Source organism: Stegastes partitus, unplaced genomic scaffold (assembly GCF_000690725.1).
Source record: "Stegastes partitus isolate 25-593 unplaced genomic scaffold, Stegastes_partitus-1.0.2 Scaffold599, whole genome shotgun sequence".
In the NCBI taxonomy this organism is placed as follows: Eukaryota; Metazoa; Chordata; class Actinopteri; family Pomacentridae; genus Stegastes; species Stegastes partitus.
This window is the reverse complement of record NW_007578330.1, coordinates 47,088-68,382: the sequence shown is the minus strand read 5'-3', so window position 1 is coordinate 68,382 and position 21,295 is coordinate 47,088. Positions and strand designations below refer to the sequence as shown.

At 39.9% G+C, this 21,295-nt stretch overlaps 1 protein-coding gene across 8 annotated transcripts in view; it reads left to right on the top strand.

Moving 5' to 3' along the window:
* Positions 1–21,295, top strand: part of anks1b (ankyrin repeat and sterile alpha motif domain containing 1B) — a 262,428-nt gene that overhangs the window by 204,382 nt on the left and 36,751 nt on the right. For 7 of the 8 annotated variants that reach the window (XM_008289214.1, XM_008289208.1, XM_008289209.1 and 4 more), the window contains 3 exons: positions 557–663; positions 11,124–11,222; positions 13,158–13,310. In XM_008289214.1, coding sequence (XP_008287436.1) covers positions 557–663; positions 11,124–11,222; positions 13,158–13,310 — 359 coding nt within the window. Of the gene's footprint in view, positions 1–459; positions 664–11,123; positions 11,223–13,157; positions 13,311–21,295 lie in introns of those variants that run through there. The other variant, XM_008289213.1, reaches the window with a different exon arrangement.

Here is a 21,295-nt window from a genome sequence, read left to right as displayed (position 1 = left end):
CACACACACACACAAGCTCAGGGGAGCAGCCAAGCAAGCGCAACAGCTGAAAAGAAAGCGGCTGCTGTGCTGTGCACGACAAACACACAGTCACTCTCGCTTGCGGATCTATACCTCCAGTCTTATCCAACACCCATCTCTGGCAGGATTTAACCCCCAGGACAGAAGCTCCTTTTCTGGATACAACTTCAGCCTTCGTCCCCTTCTCATTCTTCCTCTGGCTGGATTCAGAGAAAGCAGCATCTGGACGCCTTAACTTGCACTTTACCCGCTTGCACCCTTGCATGCTGACCCCCTCCATCCTCACCATGCCTCTAGCTTAGCTTCCTTTTCCTTCTCTCTACACCCTTCCCCACTCCCTCTACCTCTCCCTCTTCATTTTTCTCCTCCTGCTGCCTTGCCAAAAGACTCCTCAAAAGCATGGCGGGCTCTTTCGACAGCCACTTTGCCCGCCATAACATGATGTGGCAGTGCCAGCTGTCTCAGCCGGACTGCCGCTGCTACCGCGTGGATGGCTACTCCCTACTGAAGCGTTTGCCCCTCCACCCCCTCATAGGTCCCCGCTGCCCGCTGCAGTCCGTGGGCCAGTGGCTAGACTCCATTGGCTTGGTCCAGTACGAGAACCACCTGCTGGCCAATGGATTTGACAACGTCCAGTTCATGGTGAGTGTTTTCACAAGTCTTTTTGGGGAAAAAGGAGGCAAGTGTGATCTTAGTGATTTTGAGTTTCAGATGGGTGCTCTTTTTTTTAGGCTTTAAATGTTACCTCCTCCCTTTAAGCTTTCTCTGCTCCTTTGGTGTAGCTCATCATCTCTTTATTCTTTGCAGTGATAAGCGTAACAACCATGTTTTCACCATCACTCTGATCTTTTTGCATTTAGAAGATTTCCTCCTATTTCTATCACCTTCTCTTTCTCTCTCATTCTTCCCTTCCCATCATTGCTGCCTCTCCCCACTGATGCCATGTGAGGTCCTCCTACGCACAGAAATCCTACACCATATCTACACCACAGTAAAAATCCAGCTACAGCATCAAGCTGCACACACACTGGCTCATACTGCACTAAAAATGCATGTTGAAATCACGATTGGTTCACGGTTTTTGCACATTTACTTGTACACACAGAGATATGTGTGTACAACCACCTGTAGCCTGCGAATCAAGATGCAAACTGATCCTCTCCTCTGCTTCATCCGATGGTCCCTTCCTCTCCAGTGACGTAGGAAGAGAAACTCGCTGGGTCATTTCGTATTCGGAAACTCTTCAGAGATGTTGCATGTGTGCATTAGTATGACTGATATCCACAAGAAGACAGGGTTCGTGAACAATAACGTAGGAAATGAAAGAGGGAAATCAGTGGAGAAGCAAAGGACGCTAGATGGAGAGAAACGGCAGCAGAGGGAGGCAGATGGGAGGCAAAGCAGAGGGATGCTGACTAGATGAGTTTTTTTTAAAGTTGGAGAAATTCAGGGGGAAAACATGACATCTTCAGACATTGTGAGGTTTATTAAATTCTTTGCTGATTTAGTTTCAGCCCATTAAAAAACGGAGGAGTAATAGAGTCGTCTCCTGTTTCCCTCTGACTTCACATCCTGACTACAAGAGAGAATGCGATCAAATGATGTTCTTCCTGATACAAGGTCACCTAACAATGTAGGCAGGAATCTGTATTTATGTGTGCGAGCATGTGTGTGCGCTCTCTGGTCCTTCACTCATTATGACCTGCATCTGTTCCTTTAGTTACCGTGGCAACTGGATGAAATCACACAATCTCTCCGCTTCTTTGTGTGTTTTCTCCCACACGTGGTCACTGTTTATCAGTATGTTTTTGGCTAAACTCTGCAAGTATTAAACACAAATTATGGGGTCTGTGTGTGAGAAAGAGATGACACGTTTGCTCTTTGTGTTTTCTCAGAATATTTAATTCATTAATTATTATTTCTCAATATTAACAATGCAAGATTGGTGGTAACACACACGCATCCAAACCTCAGCAGGATTCTCTTCTCCTTCCGCCCTCTTTCCTTTACTTCTCCTCTTTTTTTTTTCTTTTTAAATGTATGTCAGTTTAATTCAACAAAGCCTAATTGGCATGAGGTTTTCATTAAATATGTTTTGCCAGATCACATAGAAACTAATTAATAATGACATGAAATAAATTAAGCGAGAAATAAAAAGAAGGGAGGAACATACTCTGAATGACTTAATATTTCTTCCACACTCTAAATCCTTGCAGACTGTTTGTAATGCCTCCAGCATAAATGTTTTTTGTGCAGATTCCCACATACCCACAAGCGATGCAAGAAAAGATTGTTGCATCAAAATATGCATTTTTTTTTATAGCATAACTGGCTGAAAGTTTGCGATAGAGACTAAGCTATGCTGAATGCTTACTTATTAAATGAAAGAAGTGAAAGACTGAAATTCAAAACAAGTCACTGAAACAAGAAGAATATGAGCGGGCAGTTGATTTTACTGAATTTCTTAGCCATTCTTAAAAACAGTTTTACGGTGCAGAGCGCTGGGAGCTTTAAACCAAGTGCATTCAACATTAAAGCATGTACCACTTTGTTACTATGCCTTGTCTACAAACATTTTTTGACAATCTCTCTTTAAAACATCAGGGTGTCTAAAACATTCCTGTCATCTTAAGATTTTAAATAGGGACAATAATGCTGAATTATTAAATAATTAGTTGCTGTTATTGATTTAATCTATTAAAACTATATTTGCCGCAGATCCTTCTGACTTCTTACAGTTGAATGAGATGGAGTTAAAGGTGTGTTTGCTGAGCACCCAGAAGAGTCGCTTACATTGAGCGCACCTCCCTGCTGTCTACCTGTGGCAGTCTAGTCGATAAAACTTTGGCATAAAGTTGTAAAAAGACGTCTGTCAGCTGTCCAGCATAGCTAGCTACCTGAGGCTCATGCTAACACTAATCTAGGATTTTCAAATGCTAACCCAAGCTCGGAGCTGAGTTTTCTGCATCAGTGAGCAGCTTCAGGAACAGCAGGACACGTACGTCCAACAGCGTAAAACTGAAGTGATGAAGTGTATTGCAGAGGCTCATTTCAATATTTTAGAAGTTGCAGTAAATGCTGACATTTGCTGATAAAGCTAGTATACTGCGTTAAGTTGCGTTATGTTTTTTTTCATTTTGATTGACTCCAACAAAAGGAATTCACAGCGACTATCTCTGACTATCGTCCTGTGATTGTACGAATTGCACCCCAACCCAAAGAACCTAACCTCTCCATCACAGCTTCTGGATGTAATTGAAATTTAATGTAGGCCAATTGAAAAACCTTTTCTGTTATTGGTAGCAATCAGTTCCCAAATTGAATTTTAAACATACCTTTCATGGAAGCCTTAAAAAGATTATTTTGTAATTTGCATCTGTTTTCCTTCATTGGTGAGCGAGTTCTTGGGCAGAAGGCAGGAGTCACTACTGCAGCTGCTTTGAGAATGTCCAGGCAACTGTTAACGTCACACACAGACTCTTCACAAATGCAGTATTTTTTTTTTCTTCTCCAGCACAAATGTTCTTTCTTCGTTTGTAATGTCTGCAAGTGAGCCCCTCCATTTATGTATCAGTATTACTCTCATTTGCACCTAGTTTATAACAGTATTTGGCAGTACTTCAGAGAGATGGGGATTTTCTGCTCTCCTGGCCTTGCCGCTCTTGTCTAAAAATGATTCTTAATAGCTCATTCTCCTCTGAATGCCTTTAGATATAATTAATACTGAAAAGAGCTGAGATGAAACAGCCTTGCAAACATCACGGTGACTTCAAAGTGTCTTTTGTGAGCGGTGCCTCTCTCTGGGTCTTAAAGTTTTACCGGCGTTCCACTTCCTGAGTGGAGTTTTTAACCTCTTTTTGTTGTTGGTGACTTAACAGGAAGCTGTTTTCCGACCTTGGGAAAACTCAGTGTCTGTCACAAATTGACATTAATGCAGTTGAAGCAAAGGCTACAAGAATCGCGCTGGCATTTCCAACGCTGCTTTTCATTGTTGACTGTGGATCCTTCAAGGAGAGCGTTGGGTCAAATTCATTTCAGCCCCACTCGGTATGGGAAATCAAGTTAAGTGGCACATTCAAACCGCAACAAGTCAGCGCATTAGAAAGTAAAAAGCTTTTTGTTTTGCGTTTCAGGGCCACTTCAAGTTCATCTGTAGAATAGATTGGTTTGCAAATTAACTTGACCTCGAGTTTGATCTGTACCAGTGTAGGACAGTGAAAAGGTACCATGTGGTGTGCAGCAATATATACAGACATGCATGCATATAAACTTGAACCATTCCAATCTGTCATTTACTGCTAATGGGGGTCATTAGAATGGGCGTGTCTCGTCACCTTAACCAGCCAGAAGCGGACGAGTGCTGCTAGATTGATGGTCAAATATGAAGAGGTGCAGTGGTTGTTATGGAGACAGCATTTAATATGAAGGACGCCGGATGAAGACTAATCGCGCCCATTTTATACGACTGCATGTCCATGTATGGAGCATTTAACTCAAGAGCCAGATGTGAGAGCAGCAGGTGAGCTGAACAAAGGAGGTAGATCAGTAGTAGAAGAGGTTGTGCAGAGAGACGGTGTGAGCTCAGTGAATGCTGACTTTATGTTGTGTGCTTCGTCTTACACTTAATGAATGAGATACCAAACAGTTCTCTTCTTGAGATGCAGGTTTGTTCGTTTCATTGATTGTTTTCGCAGTTGCCCATTCACATATCAGCAGGCAGGGTTAAGCAATAGGATTTCTGTTAGTGGCCACCTGGAAAATGTCTTCACTTCTTCTCTAGCTCTGTTGCTCTGTTTTTCCACCTTAGAGAGAGACTGAGCTTTTTGTTTTTTTTCAGGCGCTCATCTGTGCTCATTAGCTGGTTGCCGTTTGGTGCTGGGCAGGTGTACAGTGGGATTATCTCAACATTTTCACTGAAAACAGCTGTCTGTTTGGTCTGGAAATGATGCTGATGAGAGCAGTGGATCAAAATGGTTGTCTTGGGCTGTAATGTTCCAACAAAGAGCTAAAAGATGCTAAAATACTTTATAGGGGCACTATGAGGGGCACTGCTGAAGTGGGTGACACGACAAGCAACCTTTTTGATAGCACACATTTCATTCTTTGGTAGTATATCATTTTAATTGATTGCAACAAACGTTTTTTAAAAGGTTCATTTGCATCCAGTCAGAAGGTTCTGTGAGCAAAGTTCAAGTCCATGATGTTCACAACTAATTAACAACATCATCATTCACATTTAGTCCCCTGACTGCAGTCGCACTAGCCAGTTAACACTCATCAATAAAATCAAGCATGGATGCTCTTCATCTGGGACACACTATTATGGGCTAGGGATGAACAAATAGTTGAAATAATGTTCAAATTGCTATTGTTTGATGAAGCATCCAAATCGCAAGACTGGACGGATGCTGGAGAATCATTGCAATATCTTGACAAATGTATCACAAAATAGGTTTCTAAACAAAACCTTGTGGTGCTACGGAGATGCTGTGTTCAACAAATCATATTCTCCAGACATAAAGACATGTGCTTGTTCAGTACAGACTGCTGCAATAATCACAAGATCTTTTGGGGGTTTTTTTCCCTTGGAAAAGAAGTCATTCTCACTTAAATTGTGACTCATAGCACAATCACAATATGTTAAAATAATTGCAGTATGATTCTTTTTTCCATATTGGTCAGCCCCAGTGTAGACATTCAGATATGTTTCCAGAATATGAGAATGAAAGTCGGAGTGCGAAGAGGCCGATAGTGGAAATTACAAGATGAAGCCCGATTTGTTATAGCCCACTTGAGACACAAATACAAAAAAAAACTCTGGTAAGCGTCACATAAACTGGTGCTCAGTGGATTGTAGAGGCGCAGAGACACTCTTAAATGTGGAAAGTAAAAGAATGTTATGTGCAGTAAAAGCTGTTTGATCCTGGTGCTTTTTATGTGGTTTCACTCAGCATAATGAAATGAAAGAAAGAGAGAAGCCAAATGAAGGCAAATATTTTCACACAACTGCAGCAGTGAATGCCGCTGCAGCTCTAGATAGCAGCAGAAATGAGGAGATAACGTATTATGAATGCAGTGTTTACCAAAGAACAGCAGCTGATATGAGAGGCTGCAAGGCTTGTGAAATGAATTTGATCCTGAACTGTTCCTCACAGCGAAGTTACGAAACAACAATATTAGAAATAAAACATTGTCTGTATCCGTATTTTGTTTAAAAATAGTGCGTCTAATCCACCTCATAAAGGAATGTATTCTGGAACTGCCACAAAGTTATAGAAACTGAAGCTGCTGCTTCTTCACACAGGCAAAGAAGATAAACCCAAGACCAACAACTTTGCAAAGAAACCAAAAGGATTTTGAATTATGGACTAAAAGTGCAAGTGAGGATAGAGAAGAGAAGGTTTGAATATTAAGCAAGAGAGAGGCAGCAAAATAATGAGAAAGAGGGCCATTTCTTTGATTGCAGAGCAATGAAGAACGGCAAAGAAGTGAGAGAGAGGAAGGGAATGATGAACACATGCATGAGCAGAACGACACAGAGACACAGTAGGCCGAGCATGATTTGAAGCACTCGCCTTGGCCTGTTGGCGCCGATAATGGCAACACCACTGTTGCTAAACATCAGTTTTTGCTCCATCCCTAATCTTGCCTCTACCCCCTGCCTCTGTGCATGAATTTTAATTTCTGCATTTGTGACCCACTGTTGTTAAGCGGTGTGGTCAAAGTATCACAGGATAGCCACAGGCCACTGCGTTTTTATCAACACTGTGGATGCTGAGCACCTCCCGCCAACAGCAAAATGGAGTTAGTCTTCATACCAGTGCTGCATAGCAAGTATTTAGCAGTTTCTAATACATATTGAAAGCATGCTACAACAACTTTGTTCACATACAGAGCACAAAACAAACAGTATTAGCATTCAAAGGAAAAGCTGAACCGAGAAAACATATAGCCAGTCTTGGTTTCAGTTGTTGCGCTCTCGTTTGTGCTCACAGTGGTTGTGTTGATGTATTCGTGTGATATTTATCCCGTGATCCATCATGCGCCCTTAGAAATGGCAGATATAGGGCAAACATAATGTTAAGACTGCAAGGAAAACGGCAAGAAAAAGGTTTGGAGAGAGAAAGAACAAACATTAAGGAACTCCATCTTTCTGTATCAGGAGCCCAACAGGGAGCAATTAGTCATGGCTTTGAATCCCCTCTACAATCTACTTTGTCCCGACTCTGAGTCATTACTCTGCTGTGAAGTTGTAGCATGGTGACTCCAACGCCAGGCCTGCTCTGCGTTCTATTAATCAGTCTGGGAGCTGATCTATGAACTGCACTCTCCTCACAGAGGCCTGAGTGCACAAGCTGGTGAGGAGAATGTGGAAACCATCAGTTTAGCCACAAGATGAGCCCAATCAGCTGCAGCCTCAGGTCTTCTAGTCTGTGCAGGGACCAGCTAGTGGAGCCCCAGAGACAAAGTTTTAGTAATAAGGCTGGAGCAGCATCACTCAGTTTTAAGGGGCTTTTTTTTTGCCCAACCTCTGCTGACATTTGAAACTTTCCAAGGCATAGAACATCAACTCATCGTGTCACGTCAATTTCAGGAGTCAGAATCAAATGGTTGCATTTAGTTCTTATCGGGCCAGTAGATAAAGTCGATTTGGAGCAACTAGGATCAGGTGTGTGAGTGTGTGTGTTGGGAGGGGGGTTAGGGTTAGGGCTAGGGTTAGGGTTAGGGTTGATCAGGTGTGTGAGTGTGTGTGTTGGGAGGGGGGTTAGGGTTAGGGCTAATGATTCTTCTGAGTTTTAGATGTTTAGAATTTTTCCAACTCTCAAAACTTGAACATTTAACAGACGTAAGTAAATCCCAACTCTAATTTCAACAGACTTTTTGAACTCTGCTGTTTGAAAAAGGACATTAATCTAACTAACCCTAACCCTAATTCTGTTCTTTGTTTGATCCCCAGTATCTCTTATTTTTTCAATAATCTATTAGTTAATGATATAAAATATACTGTATGATTAATATGAAATGTTTACACATTTTTAGAAAGGGATCATTTATTTTTGCCTCACATTTTTGGACCATTTTTTCATTTTTTCACCAATATACAAAAAAAAATTGTATGTAAATAAAATGGGAACGTAATCATAGAGCCATTCTTTCACTGTTGATGGTAGAATTTAGGGAACCTGCTGGGTGTTTTATACCAGAAAAACAACAGAAATTAGTGTGGTAAGCTATTTACAGACACAGAGCACAGACTAATAGATCAAACTGCACCAAAGCTAGCTATCTGTTACCACAATTAAAGGGACTCTGTGGAGTTTTGAACCACCGTTAGGGGAAAATAGTGATATTTATAAGAGCTGAGCTTTTTTTTTAATATCATGTGCATAATCCCAAGGATGCTCATGTGGGTGAGGCCATGCACAGCCCCTCCAGTGGTTTCATGCTGTTGCACTGATTAATGCTAACTTGCAAACGCTGATGTGAATAATGCGAAGTCCTGCAAAAATCTGCTTTATAGATGTAAATGGAAAGGATGAAAAGGATACACACACTGCATTTTGTTGAGACGTGAATTAAACTGCATTACATTCATTTTTGTTTAACGGAAGTTAACAGATTTAATGCATATATTCTTGGTGTCGAATGCAACAATCATCTCTGTAAAAGTTTGCCGACTGACCCTGCTTGATGTTTCCAGCATTGTGCATACTCACATTGAAATAAGTACAGTTCCATATATTTACACTAGGAAGATACTAAGTGTACAGTCATAGTCTGCTGGAGCAGCTCAGATGCTTTGCTCAAAGATTCCTGAACAGTAAAAGCAAAGTGCTCCTCACTGACTGTTCAAACCAGAAGCTCACAAACATTCGTCTTTGAGTTGTACTGCTAGTGTTGCTCCAACATTTCATGAATAACCCGACACTCTTCTGCACCTTTCTTCCATTTCTTATATTTAAGTTCTTTACCAGATCCTTCTTTGCTGCGTTCTGAGGAGAATTTAAATGTCTAAGATATGATCAAATGCAATATAACATATACAGACCCAAAGCTCAGCCTACAGAACACTGCTCTCGTCTTTAATGACAAATATTAGCAGATGTAATTAGCAGATCTAGCAGTGTGAATTCCCACAAAAGAACTATTAAATCCAGTAAGTTTAATGCATCACTGCTGAAGATCTTCATGAAGCTGCAGTGAAAACCAACCGATAGCCAGTTCCTATCTGGAATGAAAATGTCACAGCCTCGAAGCAAAATGTCCTTTTCCAGGGCACAGCGGTGCCCAGAGTGGACTTGTGGACTGAAGACAAATAGATGGAGAAAGCAGCAGATATCTGGTATCTACCTGTGTTCTTTTAACTCGTCTCTTGGATGTTTATCGCTGTTATTAGTTTGACAGGAAGGAAGATGTGGACGGACTGACGAGTGTAATCCTTCAGTCCGAGCAGAGTGTGTGTGTGTGAACTGTGTGTGTTGTGGGTGGGTGGATGGCCCTGAGACTGCCTGCAGGCTGGTCACACTCTTCCTCTCCCTTTCCTATTTCTTTACCATCATTTTGGTGATTACCTTGCTTTACCTCTCACTTCTGTCACAATCTATATGTGTGACGATGTTTCTGGCTGAGTTGGCTTTTCTCTCTGCTGCAGCTGTCTACCTGCACGCTGCATCTCTGCTTTCCTCTAATTATCTATCGGCATTAAGACTTCCTCTCTGTCTCTCTAGAGGAAGAATGACTGATAGCTCTCTTATTGCTTCCCACTGGATTAATTAAAGGTGAAACTCTGTATGATACTCATACAGGCATTTGTGTGCTTGTCGTGGGAACCTTCAAAGTATCAACCTTGGTTGTCTACACCTCTGTTGCTAGTGTCTTAGTTGTGTTCTCTGTGATATCTTCACTCACAGTTTTCTATTTATGTTGCAGTATTGACTGATGAAATTAACTGGAGGTGTTGATGGCTGTTTAGTAGTTACCATTACCTAGTGTACTCATGCGAGTGTAGTTGCACCACATTATTAATAGGCTGTAATAAATGCCTACAAAATTATATGTGGGCTACAGTAAAACAATGCGCTTGGCTCATCACAAAGACTGCAATTTAGAATACATGTTAAAACTGTTGCATTAGTGTCATCCTCCTCATGTGATGGTCTTTTGATGGTCTATTATCTTTTAAATATATACTGCCGTGAATATTGAGCTTGACTTTACAAAACCGTGTTGCAAATTCTGTCATAAAAATCGCAGTTCGATATTTTCTCTGTATCGTACAGACCTTGTGCGCAACATCTATGTTTGTAATGTTTCAGGTAATCAATGTCTGCACAAAAAACACAAACTATACCTTCTCATTGATAATTAATTTACAGTTCTTCAATTTAGCATGACAACACTTTGATGATCATTTGTGGTTTAAACATCATATAAATATAGAACTAAAAAAGTGCTCCTAAAAATGATGGTGCAACAATATACATGTTGAAGGTGTATTTACTAAAAGGAGACTCGGCCAATTGCTTTGCAGGTTTTCACTTATTTACTACCACAAATATAAACACAATAACCATTTTGCAAACTTTCTACACAGCTGTGCGTTTTTATTCATCTCTGTACATTGTGAAATCTCCTAATTGCATTTTTTTTTTTATTATGTATTCCCATTATTAGGCAATAAACTACATTACCACACATAATGAAACATTAAGCATCTGTATGCATGTTTGATGTTCACTTTATTTAATTAAAACATTGATTTTCATAACTAAACATCTAAAATGATACATATTGGATTCAAAAATGTATCCGGAAACCTGCTTGTAGCTAAAACTTGCACAAATAGTCAAGTTAGAAAAATGACTTGTGGTGGATGGTCTGTGCACTGAGCATATAAGCTGCTGATGTCACACACCTTGACTTGTAGCAATGCTGAACGCCTAAATGACAACTGCAACTGTTGGTGGTGCTGTTTTGTTTTTTAAATGGAGACATATGACTTGTTGTTTTGCCAAAAACTCCCACAAAAAGTGTTATTAGGTGTAAGAGAGCATTGTGAGTTGCAGACATACTAACCTTGGCTGTTGTTTGGTGTTTTACAGGGCAGCAATGTGGTGGAGGACCAGGACCTGCTGGAGATTGGAATCCTCAACTCAGCCCACAGACAACGTCTCCTGCAGGCCATACGGCTGCTGCCCAGGGTCAGTCCTGCAGAAAATCTCTCACAAGTGCATCTTAAATAGTACACGTTTCACTACATTTAAACTTGATTTTAGTAGGGTCAGCCTCATGCAAGTTACATAAACCCCTGGTCAATTCAAGGAGAGAAATCTGTTACAAGTCCAGATTTTTATTTCGAAAAGCTGGTCTTCGCTTGTAGCTGCGCTCGATCCGTTTTGTTGAATATAAAATTCAGCAAATCTTCTGCTACATCTGTGTTTCCGTGTGATGTAACTCTCTGTGGGTGGTTGGGTTGCTGCTGAATACTTGAGCCAAGGAGTAGGGGGATTCAGGGAAAGATGCACTAAGCCACATTATCACAGCTTCAAAGAACATAAAATTAAATGATGCAAGAAAGTGCTACATGCAAGCCTTCCTGTAAAACACACACAATAAAAACATAAAGACATCTTTGAACTAAGAGTCAAATGATTGTGGCTGATTATCGGATCTGGTATTTAGCATTTTTCTGATTCTTAGTGTTGTTCTTAATTTGCCGATATTAAAAATTTATATTATTCTGATGTAACCAGCTTTTTTTATTGTCGGTACCACTCAAGCAATGTCTCATCAACAGAACTATCCAATACATTACATGTAACAAATAACAGCCAATAAACACTGAAGGATAAATGTAGAAAAAAATCTTTTTTAATTTTAAAAAAATGGTATTTTATCAAGTTTTGTGTTGGAGTTTGTGCAAATACAATGTGTATGTCAATCATTTCCGGGTCCAAATATCAATTATCTGTCTCCTTGATTATTGATAATTGGTATCAGCGTCTTTGACCCTTGCAGGAAACGGGCCAAAAGTTGCGAAAAAAAATAGAATAAAGGATTGTCGAAATAGTATGAAAGGATACTTGGAGACCTTTACGCTGGCTGCTGCTGCGTGTTACCAAGGTCAAACGCTTTTGTGTGAGACTCAAAGTAAGATCAAATGTGTCCAACTTCACAGAGCGAGAGCAGAAAAAAGGAGCCTCCAAAGGAGAGGACCGAATGAAAAAAAGCAGAGTCTGAGCTCAGAGATAAGCAGGTTTCATACAGACTCCAAGGAAACTTTGATCTCCGGGCAGCATTTTCCTCCTCTCACCACCACTAAACTTTTCAAAACACTGTACAAGATGAAACCTTTCAACTCTTGTCTGCCCTCTCACACAGGCACATGTAGGCAAACACATGCTCAACTTAAGATGGAGGTTGTGCGATGTTTGTTTGAAGTGCCATCCGCTATCTGAAGCTGTTTTGACTGTCAAAATAAAAGTGAATGAATTATGAATTATCTGCTACACTCAAAGTATCCAGTATTCAAAGCAATAATCCTGCTTTTGGTGTTTTATTCTGACCGTTTTCAAAAGTTAACCTTGTGTTTGCCTGTTTGAACTGGATAAATATGAGAAGCACTCACAAAGCTGCCTCACCTCTCTCCTTCTGTACCCTGCAAACTGGGGGAAGGTCTTTAACATTCAATGAATCTTTAATAACCCCCATGTAGAAATGAGGTTGTTGCAGCAGAATCGAGAAGAAAAAAAAAAGGAAAAAAGTGCAGCGCAGCAATCCAACAGAATACAAACAGAATTTAAACAGCTGTCATGTTATGTAAGAAATAGGTATGTAGGCAGATTGTACAGACTTCTCTATAGATAGCAGCTGTTCTGCACTATAAAGCTCCGTGTCTAAAGCAGCAGCGAACCCAATGTGCAGAAAGATAATACATCCAGTGTGTGCACAGTATCAATACATTTATGAGAGCAGAGTTCAAACAAATATAACCCCTATGCAGTGAGATGCAAGCAAATGTGCTAGATATTTCAGGAACTCTATGAAAACAGCAGAAAAGTAGTACAAAGGAGGAAAAAAAGGGTAAACTTAAAAAAGTTTTTTCCTCTGATCTCTTTGTTCTTTCTGTACCAAAGGTGCGACCTATCGGTTATGATGGCAACAACCCCACATCGGTGGCAGAGTGGCTGGAGTCCTTGGAGCTTGGAGACTACACCAAGTCTTTCCTCATCAATGGCTACACCTCCATGGAGCTGGTCAAAAAGATCTGGGAGATTGAGCTCATTAATGTAAGTCTCAGACCTTCTATCAGCTCCTTCAGCAATGTTAGAAAGTGTACATCTTGAAGGAGAAGGCATTCTATATTTTTATTGATATCAACAAATCTAATGAATAGACACATCATTGAGTCCTATTGTTGGCCTCTGTTTTATTTCCCTTCATATCAATAAAGGTGACGACTATAGTTTACTGAGTCAATTCCACATACAGCATTCAGCTGCCATAAATACCGACGAGAGCACAAAAGAACAACAAAAATCAATCCATAGCTGAAAATAGTCCCCAACAAATGCACTATTTCATCCAGTAACATCCTTCCCATTGTGTAGCGTGCAGTAGTTTTACAGCGATTGAACAGAGTCGAAGGTGAGCAGGTTTGTTTGAGCTGCAGCAAGACCCATTTGCATATTCATAGCTTCACGCATACTAAAGAAGGCAGGGTGTGGAGTTACATCTAAACCAAGGCAATAAGAGATTATTTTCATGGGAAAAATATTAAATATGTAAGTTTTATGATCAGAGGTGAATTTGTAGAGGTTTGATCAAAGCTCAGAGAGGAACCTAAAAAATAAAGGTATATATTTGTGAGTGGTTTTTTTTTTAGATTTACATTTTCATACAAATGGGCAAGGTACTAAAAGTGGGGAAAGTATTGAGCATCTTAATAATGCATTGATGCTCTCTGTGTTTTTATGTGATTTGTTCAAGACAGAACAGATGTAATTATACTTCCTTTAATTTCATTGTGGTGTAATCCTTAGTTTGCATCTCTAGAAATTCACAACAGCTCATAAGCACATTTTAACTCCATATTAAGGCCTAAGAAAACAGTTTCTTCCTTGTAATAAAGGACAGTGTAGCCACAGCTGGTGCTTTGTGATGCTTCATGCTTGCAGGCTTGTGTCCTCATCGTTCACCTTGGTGACAGAGTGGATTTGTATCATGCACTCAATATAATGCACTGGAAACCCATACATCAGTATTTGCACAAGCTTTGGCTTCGTACCCAAAACAAGGCTGAAGTCGATCTGAAAGTTCCTACTGTGGGAAGGATGCCGAGTCCATACTGTGAAGAATGCCCATCAGGCATTTCTTCTCATTACTGTGCAATGCGTGCTGAGAATACGAACAGGAGAGAGGTGCATTTTTGCTGTTACATCACAAACTTACTACATATTTTTCCTTTTTTTTGTCACACCAGCTCTCCGTCTTATTGTAGCCGTTGGAAGTTTGCACTAATAAAGCAGAGCAGACGGCATGCAGCTGCTGAATGTTGAATTCTCTCCTTCTGTAGATGTTAGTAATGGTGGATGATAACAAGGTTTGACATTTGAGCTCCTATGTTGTCACAAGTAGTGCAGGTTTATGATTCAATTTTTACCAACATAAAATCTTCACTGGAGATTTACTGCAGTCTGATCTCATTGGAGTGATGTGCTCCTTTGATGCTGCGAGTGTAACGAAATCATGCTCAATTGCAGAGGGCGCCCGCCTGGCTGATTGCAATGAGAGAGAGAGAGAGAGAGAGAAAGAGAGGAAGGGAGGGAGGGATAGAAAAAGAGAGAGAGAGATAGAAGGGGTGTTTTTCCTTCCCAGCGGAGGATAAAGTGATAAAGTGATGAGTGATCAGCTGGAGGAGGTGGAGAGGGAGTTATATAAGCATGTGGGATGCAAGATGTTTCATAGCGCTGGGGATGCCGCCCACATGCCGCACTTCTGTAAGTGTGTGTGTGTGTGTGTGTGTGTTTCTGAATGCATATGTGAGATATGAAAAGTGTTAATACATGCTTATGTGTTTATGTTTGTGTTTAAATGTAACACTCTTAAAACACAAGCCAAACTACACATGACTCTGCTTTCCGCTGTGGAAAACAGGACAGTTTTAAGATTTAAATGATGTTCATATTAACTTAAACCTGCATGTTCATGTAAATAACAAAACAATGCAGCATAAGATTCTGTTTGTCAGATGAATTGACTGAACTCTGTGTGAAAACTGCACTGCAGTGCAAAGTGAAGCCACAAGAGGCTGCACAAGTAAACAGTATTGTATGAGTCCACATACTTCTGAGTAATGGGACTGCTTCTCATCATTTGTTCAAGGCTTCTTTGTACAAATTAAAGGAAACCTTAAGGCCAAAGCACAAGATTATATTTTAGACTAGTGTGCATCTAAGTTTGTGGGGACAGTTTTTTAAAGGTTCTTTTCTTATTCAGCAATATCTCAGTACACCTAGTTTGCCCTGGAAACTTGACTGAGTAACACTTTAGGTTTAAGGTTATGTATATAGCTGATCAGTTATCTTTATATTATTTCAGGGTATTAAAATCTTGAATTTAGTTAGAATTAACTGATATTTACCTGTAAACTTATAGGCAGTTTCTTAGAAAAGACTTTGTAATGCATGGTGTGAATTTTAGGGAAAACAGAGTTGGTGTTCAGCTGGTTCATTTCCAAATAATTAATTACAAATAACTGCTGCAGTAAGTAAAGGACACAGAGGGACAACAGGTCCCTGTAAATACTGCAGCACCCGTAAGACTGCTATCAAAGGATGTATTCATATTTACTGTAGTTATTTTTAGTTTACTTAAGTATGCACGTTGCAGCTGCATCAATGACAGTTTTACAAAACAAAAATCCGAACCCCGTGTCAGGAGATACCCTTTGCTTTATTCTTTTATTTAGTGTCAACACACAGTGTATATGTGTCAGATTTAGAGCCTGATTTACATCTGCAGTCACAGCGCATGTTGATGTCACATTAAAGAAACAAACAAAGCATACAAAAAGGAGATAAAACACCATCAGTGTAAAAGGATCAAGATCAAAGAAAATCACTGCATTTGGTTGAGCTTTTGAACGAGAAATGCTGAAAAAAGTTACTTCAAAAAGAGGCTCTTACTTCTCGCCCAGGTCCACTTGGTAGTCTGTCCAGATCTAAAGTGCCCAACAAGCACATCCACGAATGTAAAACATAACTGTAGGCTACCATATAATTTAGCATATATTAACACTGAAAACGTTTTCAATATTACATGAATCTCTTAAGGATTTTTTTTTAAACTTGGGTTTAAATGGAACTGTAAAAACCAACTACTTATAAATTGAATTTACTAAATTCAGATAACTATTATTATCACTTTAGTGCTAAGTTTAATAGTTATATCCTGGAGTCAATAAGAATATTTTAAATAAGTCATGCGATCTACAACATCACATATTACCCTTGACTCGTCTGTAGAGACTCCCCCTCCTACAGCTGGAACACAGACTGTGAACCTTCACACATCACATGGATGTAACGCTTCTTATCGATTTCATGTGAGTGCATGTGACAGAGTGTGTGTCTAAGTGTGTGTGTGTGTACTGTACTCTAATGACTGCACCACTGCAGCAGCACACTGACACTGAAGTAGTCTCTGGGGTGATGGAGAGGTCACTGCTGTACCTGGGAGAGGGGTGTGTTAGTCAGGAGATGGAGGAGAGAGAGATATTGTTGTGGGAGAATAAAATGAAGTGATGTTTGCGAGAGGTGGGAATGAGAGGATTGGGGAGAAACAGAAGGAAAAAAGAAAATTAATCTTTAAAAATAGAATTTGGCTGCTGCGTTCGTGTAATCACCAGGTAATCGCTATGGGCAACAGATGCTGCGGTGTCCAGGGAGACAAGAGAGGAGTGTTGAGCATTGTTGGAGCTTTTTAAAATGGGATACACGTGTGTGTGTGGGGGGGGTATAGATGTGTGTGTGTGTGTGTGTGTGTGTGTCCATTTGATTGGGCACATATGTGCAGTCCTGCTGTTGTGGGATTACAGGAGCATCTCAAAACACCTTTTATTCCTGCCTGTCCACAGTCACTTACACGCTCACACACAGTGTACTGCAGGCGGAGAGCAGGTGCACCGCTTCACTCTGCAGTATTTTCTGTGCATACGTATAACTTTGGCTTCAGGGTTTATTTCAACAGAGGAGACTGACTCATCTGAATCCCACCTCAACCAGTTTGACCGCCAGGTTCAGACTGCAGGTTACCAGCTCATAACTGCAGTTTATTATAACTTAAGGCTGTTGTTTATTCTGAACATTCATTTCCACTGCTGCTTTGTTTCATTTAAACTGACAATATAAAGATAAACAAACTGTATTTGCTGACTTACCATTTGCAAACAGAAGGTGTAAATGGGGCAAGAATCAAGTGATCAGACATTCAAAGTGGTTGTTAAACAAGCTAAATATGAAAGATAAACTTGAATAAAGGACAAGACAGAGGGGAACAGTAAATATTTGCCCCGAATTCGTAGCATTTCTATGATTTACATACTGATTTCTGATTCATTGTGACCTCCCATACCTGCCATATTTAGGTACAAACATTGTTTAATAGTGAAATGTAAGATTAGCTAAGACCACAACACTAAATTTGAAGGTAAAAGCAGACGTAAACATACCTAAAATGTTGCTCTGTACACTGTGGTACATGTTTGCAATCAACAATCTGGGTCAGAATTTTATGTGAGTAAAAATAACACTGAGTTACCAACAAGACAAACGGCCAAACAATAAGACCTGAGCTCCAACAAGCTGCGAGTATCCTTTAACATGAGTTTCAGAGCAAATGGAACTGAGTCAATATCAGTCTTGCATCAAAAAGGACAGAGTGTGTGTATACAGTTAATAGAGTCAAAGTGTGCACAATAATTCATGATTCTGAATGTTCATTAAAAAAAAAAAAATAGTAGAGTAACGAGGGACTCTAAAGTCTCAGGACCTGAAATGAAAACTCATTAAATCAGACTTTCTTTTTTAAATTATTAAATTGATATTAATAATTCATTAGAATTCCATTATTAAAATTGTTCGAGTAAGTGTGCACACACTGCATATAATTGGAGTTTTTTTGTTCAGGTTAACAAATTACATTCCACTGAAACATTCACGTCGTTTGCATTCACCTATAGAACCATAGTGGCTCGTGAATTACTCAACTGAGCAGACAGATTTTTTTTTTTTTCTAGCAAAGTGAATAAAAATAACACAAATTTGGTCGTTACAGCTTGTCAGACAACTATTTTCTTGGATTCCTTCCTGTCAGAATGAACTGTGTGTGAGAGGTCAGCAGTTTGTAACGTCTTCGTCTTTGGGGAGCTGCCATTTAAGCTGCTTTGCACCCTTAATTTCACCCTGAATCCGAACTAATTTAGAGGGCTATGTCAGGTACTTGAGAGCGTAATAATGACAAGACATTATGACTCTATCAGCCTGCTTTTGATACCGCAAGTCTCTTGGTAAAATCTGTCTCAAGAATCATTTTTTGTGCTCATCTTTGCTCGACTGAGCACGGAGGCCTCCCAGGCTGTGAGAAAAGCTTGTTTAGGACCATCTGAGCATGATCTGGACTGAAATATGAAGCCTCTTTGTGCAGCTTAAACACCAATCACATCAGTCTGATCACTTTTTACTTCAAGGAAAAGTCTTGATTGTTCTGTTGAAACCAGGAGGAATTCCAAGATTTTGTATCTAGATTCTGATATGTATTTTGTTTTACATACCACCAGCATTCAGAAGCCTATAATTAGAGCCTTGGATGTGTGGCATTGTTTAAAATGGTAACATGGCTTTAGCCACACAATAATCTTTGAGGTGAAGTAGATAAATGCAACAAAAATGCTGATACACATGAATGAATATCATGAAGTTAATTTCATTAAGCCTCAGTTATCATGTGTCTCTTTTAGCTGGTGATAAATGAATGGACACCCTCAGATACATATTCATTTCCCTGCAGTGCAGTGAGATACAGACACCTCCTATGAAGGTCCACATGGTGGCGCTGCTGCTTCTCAGTTCAGTCAGACCTGGTCTAAAGGTAACGAAAGTACAAAACAACTGCGCCAAGGCACCAAATTGCTCTCATTTAAAGTGAGTCCTCAGAGAGCCCAGAGCGAAGCAATTAGAAATGGATTTCATTTTGGAAAGCCACGTTCACGACGGTGGAGTGCAGATAGTTTCTGGTCCTTAAGGAACAATTCCCTTAATGTTTTCTAGATGAGTGGACCCTGATATCAGAGGAGGGTGCCTTCGTGTGTGTCTGTGTTTGTGCATGAGTGTACCATGTCCTTGGTTACCGCTGTATTATTCTGAAAATGGCAAGTGTTTGAAGGTCAGAGAGGATAGAAAGTTGAGCCTTTATGGTCTTGTGTATACCTTTTGTCTGGGCGCCAGTGTGCACACGTGAGTTACTCTCATAAGACTGTAAGCTCTTTCTAGTGCAGCTGCCTGATATTGTTATTATGTGTTCCCATAGAGATACATGTTATAGTTGGTGAAATTAGTGTTATGGTTATGGTGTTAAACAGTAAGTATTTTATGAATCAAGTGTGTTTTTTGTTTTTGTTTTTTGCATTATAGTAGTTGTGGTCACTGATTTGCAACATTACCCACAACTGCCTAAAGCAGTACTTCCTGACCACAACACTTTGTTATTGTTGTTGTTGTGTTGTGACCTTACTGCAAACCTCTAGTCACAGGTTTGAAGAGTTTCAGTTCATCCAGTAAAATTCCCCAATAATTTTTTATTTTTTTATTCTTTAAAACAATGAAAAAAAATACAAAGATAGCCAAACAGAAAAAAGGAGACAAATTATAGGGGTATTAGTAGGACTGCTAGACAATGTTATCAAGTTTTCAATAGATTAAGTATGATGTAGATATATGTCCTACATTCAAAATCCCCTTTAATGTATTTCAAATTATTTATGTATCATGACTGATGCAATAACAAAACAGCTCATCAGCATGTGTGATTACCTTATGTTGTTTCACATAAAACAATTCATCATATTTTATAAACTGATCCTTGGCTACATATGCAAAAACCCTTAAGTAACTAGTAAGCTTAGCAGTGAGATACATGTATAGTACATATAGTGGCGTTTAGGATAAAGTGGAAACACTCAACTAAGTCACAAATACCTAAAAACTGTACTAAACTTGTTTATCATCTCTCGATTCCCCAATTGTATCTACATTTGAAGGTTAAATGGTAACCTCTGACCTAACCTTAGATTTTAAAGGGACACTCAGCTGGTCAGATGAAGCTTTGCAGATCCTACGTGGGTGACAATTGTCCGTTGTTTCCTGGTCTATCATCCTGATCCACTGCAGTTAAAGTACAGAGCAGAATGTAGGAGAAAGCTTGTCCTCCTTCATGCCTGTCTCTTGCATGTGAAGGCCTGTTGGTGTGTGTTCACGTTGTGTAGGCGTGTGTGTGTTGGTGTGTGAGCCTCACCTACAGGGTCTGACTTGTCCCTGCATTCCCCTCCGTTATAACAACATGCAATTTCAGGAAGTGTACACATAAAACTGGGAGTGTGTTCTGAAAACCTTGAAATTACTGTGTGTGTGTGTGTGTGAACTGTATGAGGGGTCCAAAATAAATTGAGGACAGTCATGAGAGTTCAGCCTTTCTTCTACCGCTTGTACTTGGTTGCCATGACGGCAACTAGTTACCATAGAGACTGTGCACTTGGTACAAATGAACTGAAATGTGTTTGTGTGTACGTGAGTGTACTGGATTGCCTTTTCCTGACACAATTCCAAATACTCTCAACGTGTGTGTGTGTGTGTGTGTGTGTGTGTGTCATATTTCTGTGCTTATCACCTTCTTTGTCACCTCTCCAAATGGACAGATTGTCTCACATCCCAACACCAGATGGTTCCTGCCTTCGTTAGACACTGCAGGATCATATACCTCGTACAATAGAACGTACACACACATGCATGAGTGCCGCGCTCGCATCCACACTTCCGTTGGTTTAATTAGTTTACTTAGTTACAAGTTTTCACTCAAAAAGACATGTACATGTGTGTTAAGATCAGTAATTGCAGCCTGTAGAACGCTTTTTTTTTTCATATGTGTATTTGTGTGCGGCGCGTTCAAATGTGCAAAGATGCAGTATGTGTGAAAAGGGAGTGAGTAGTAACTGGTGTTA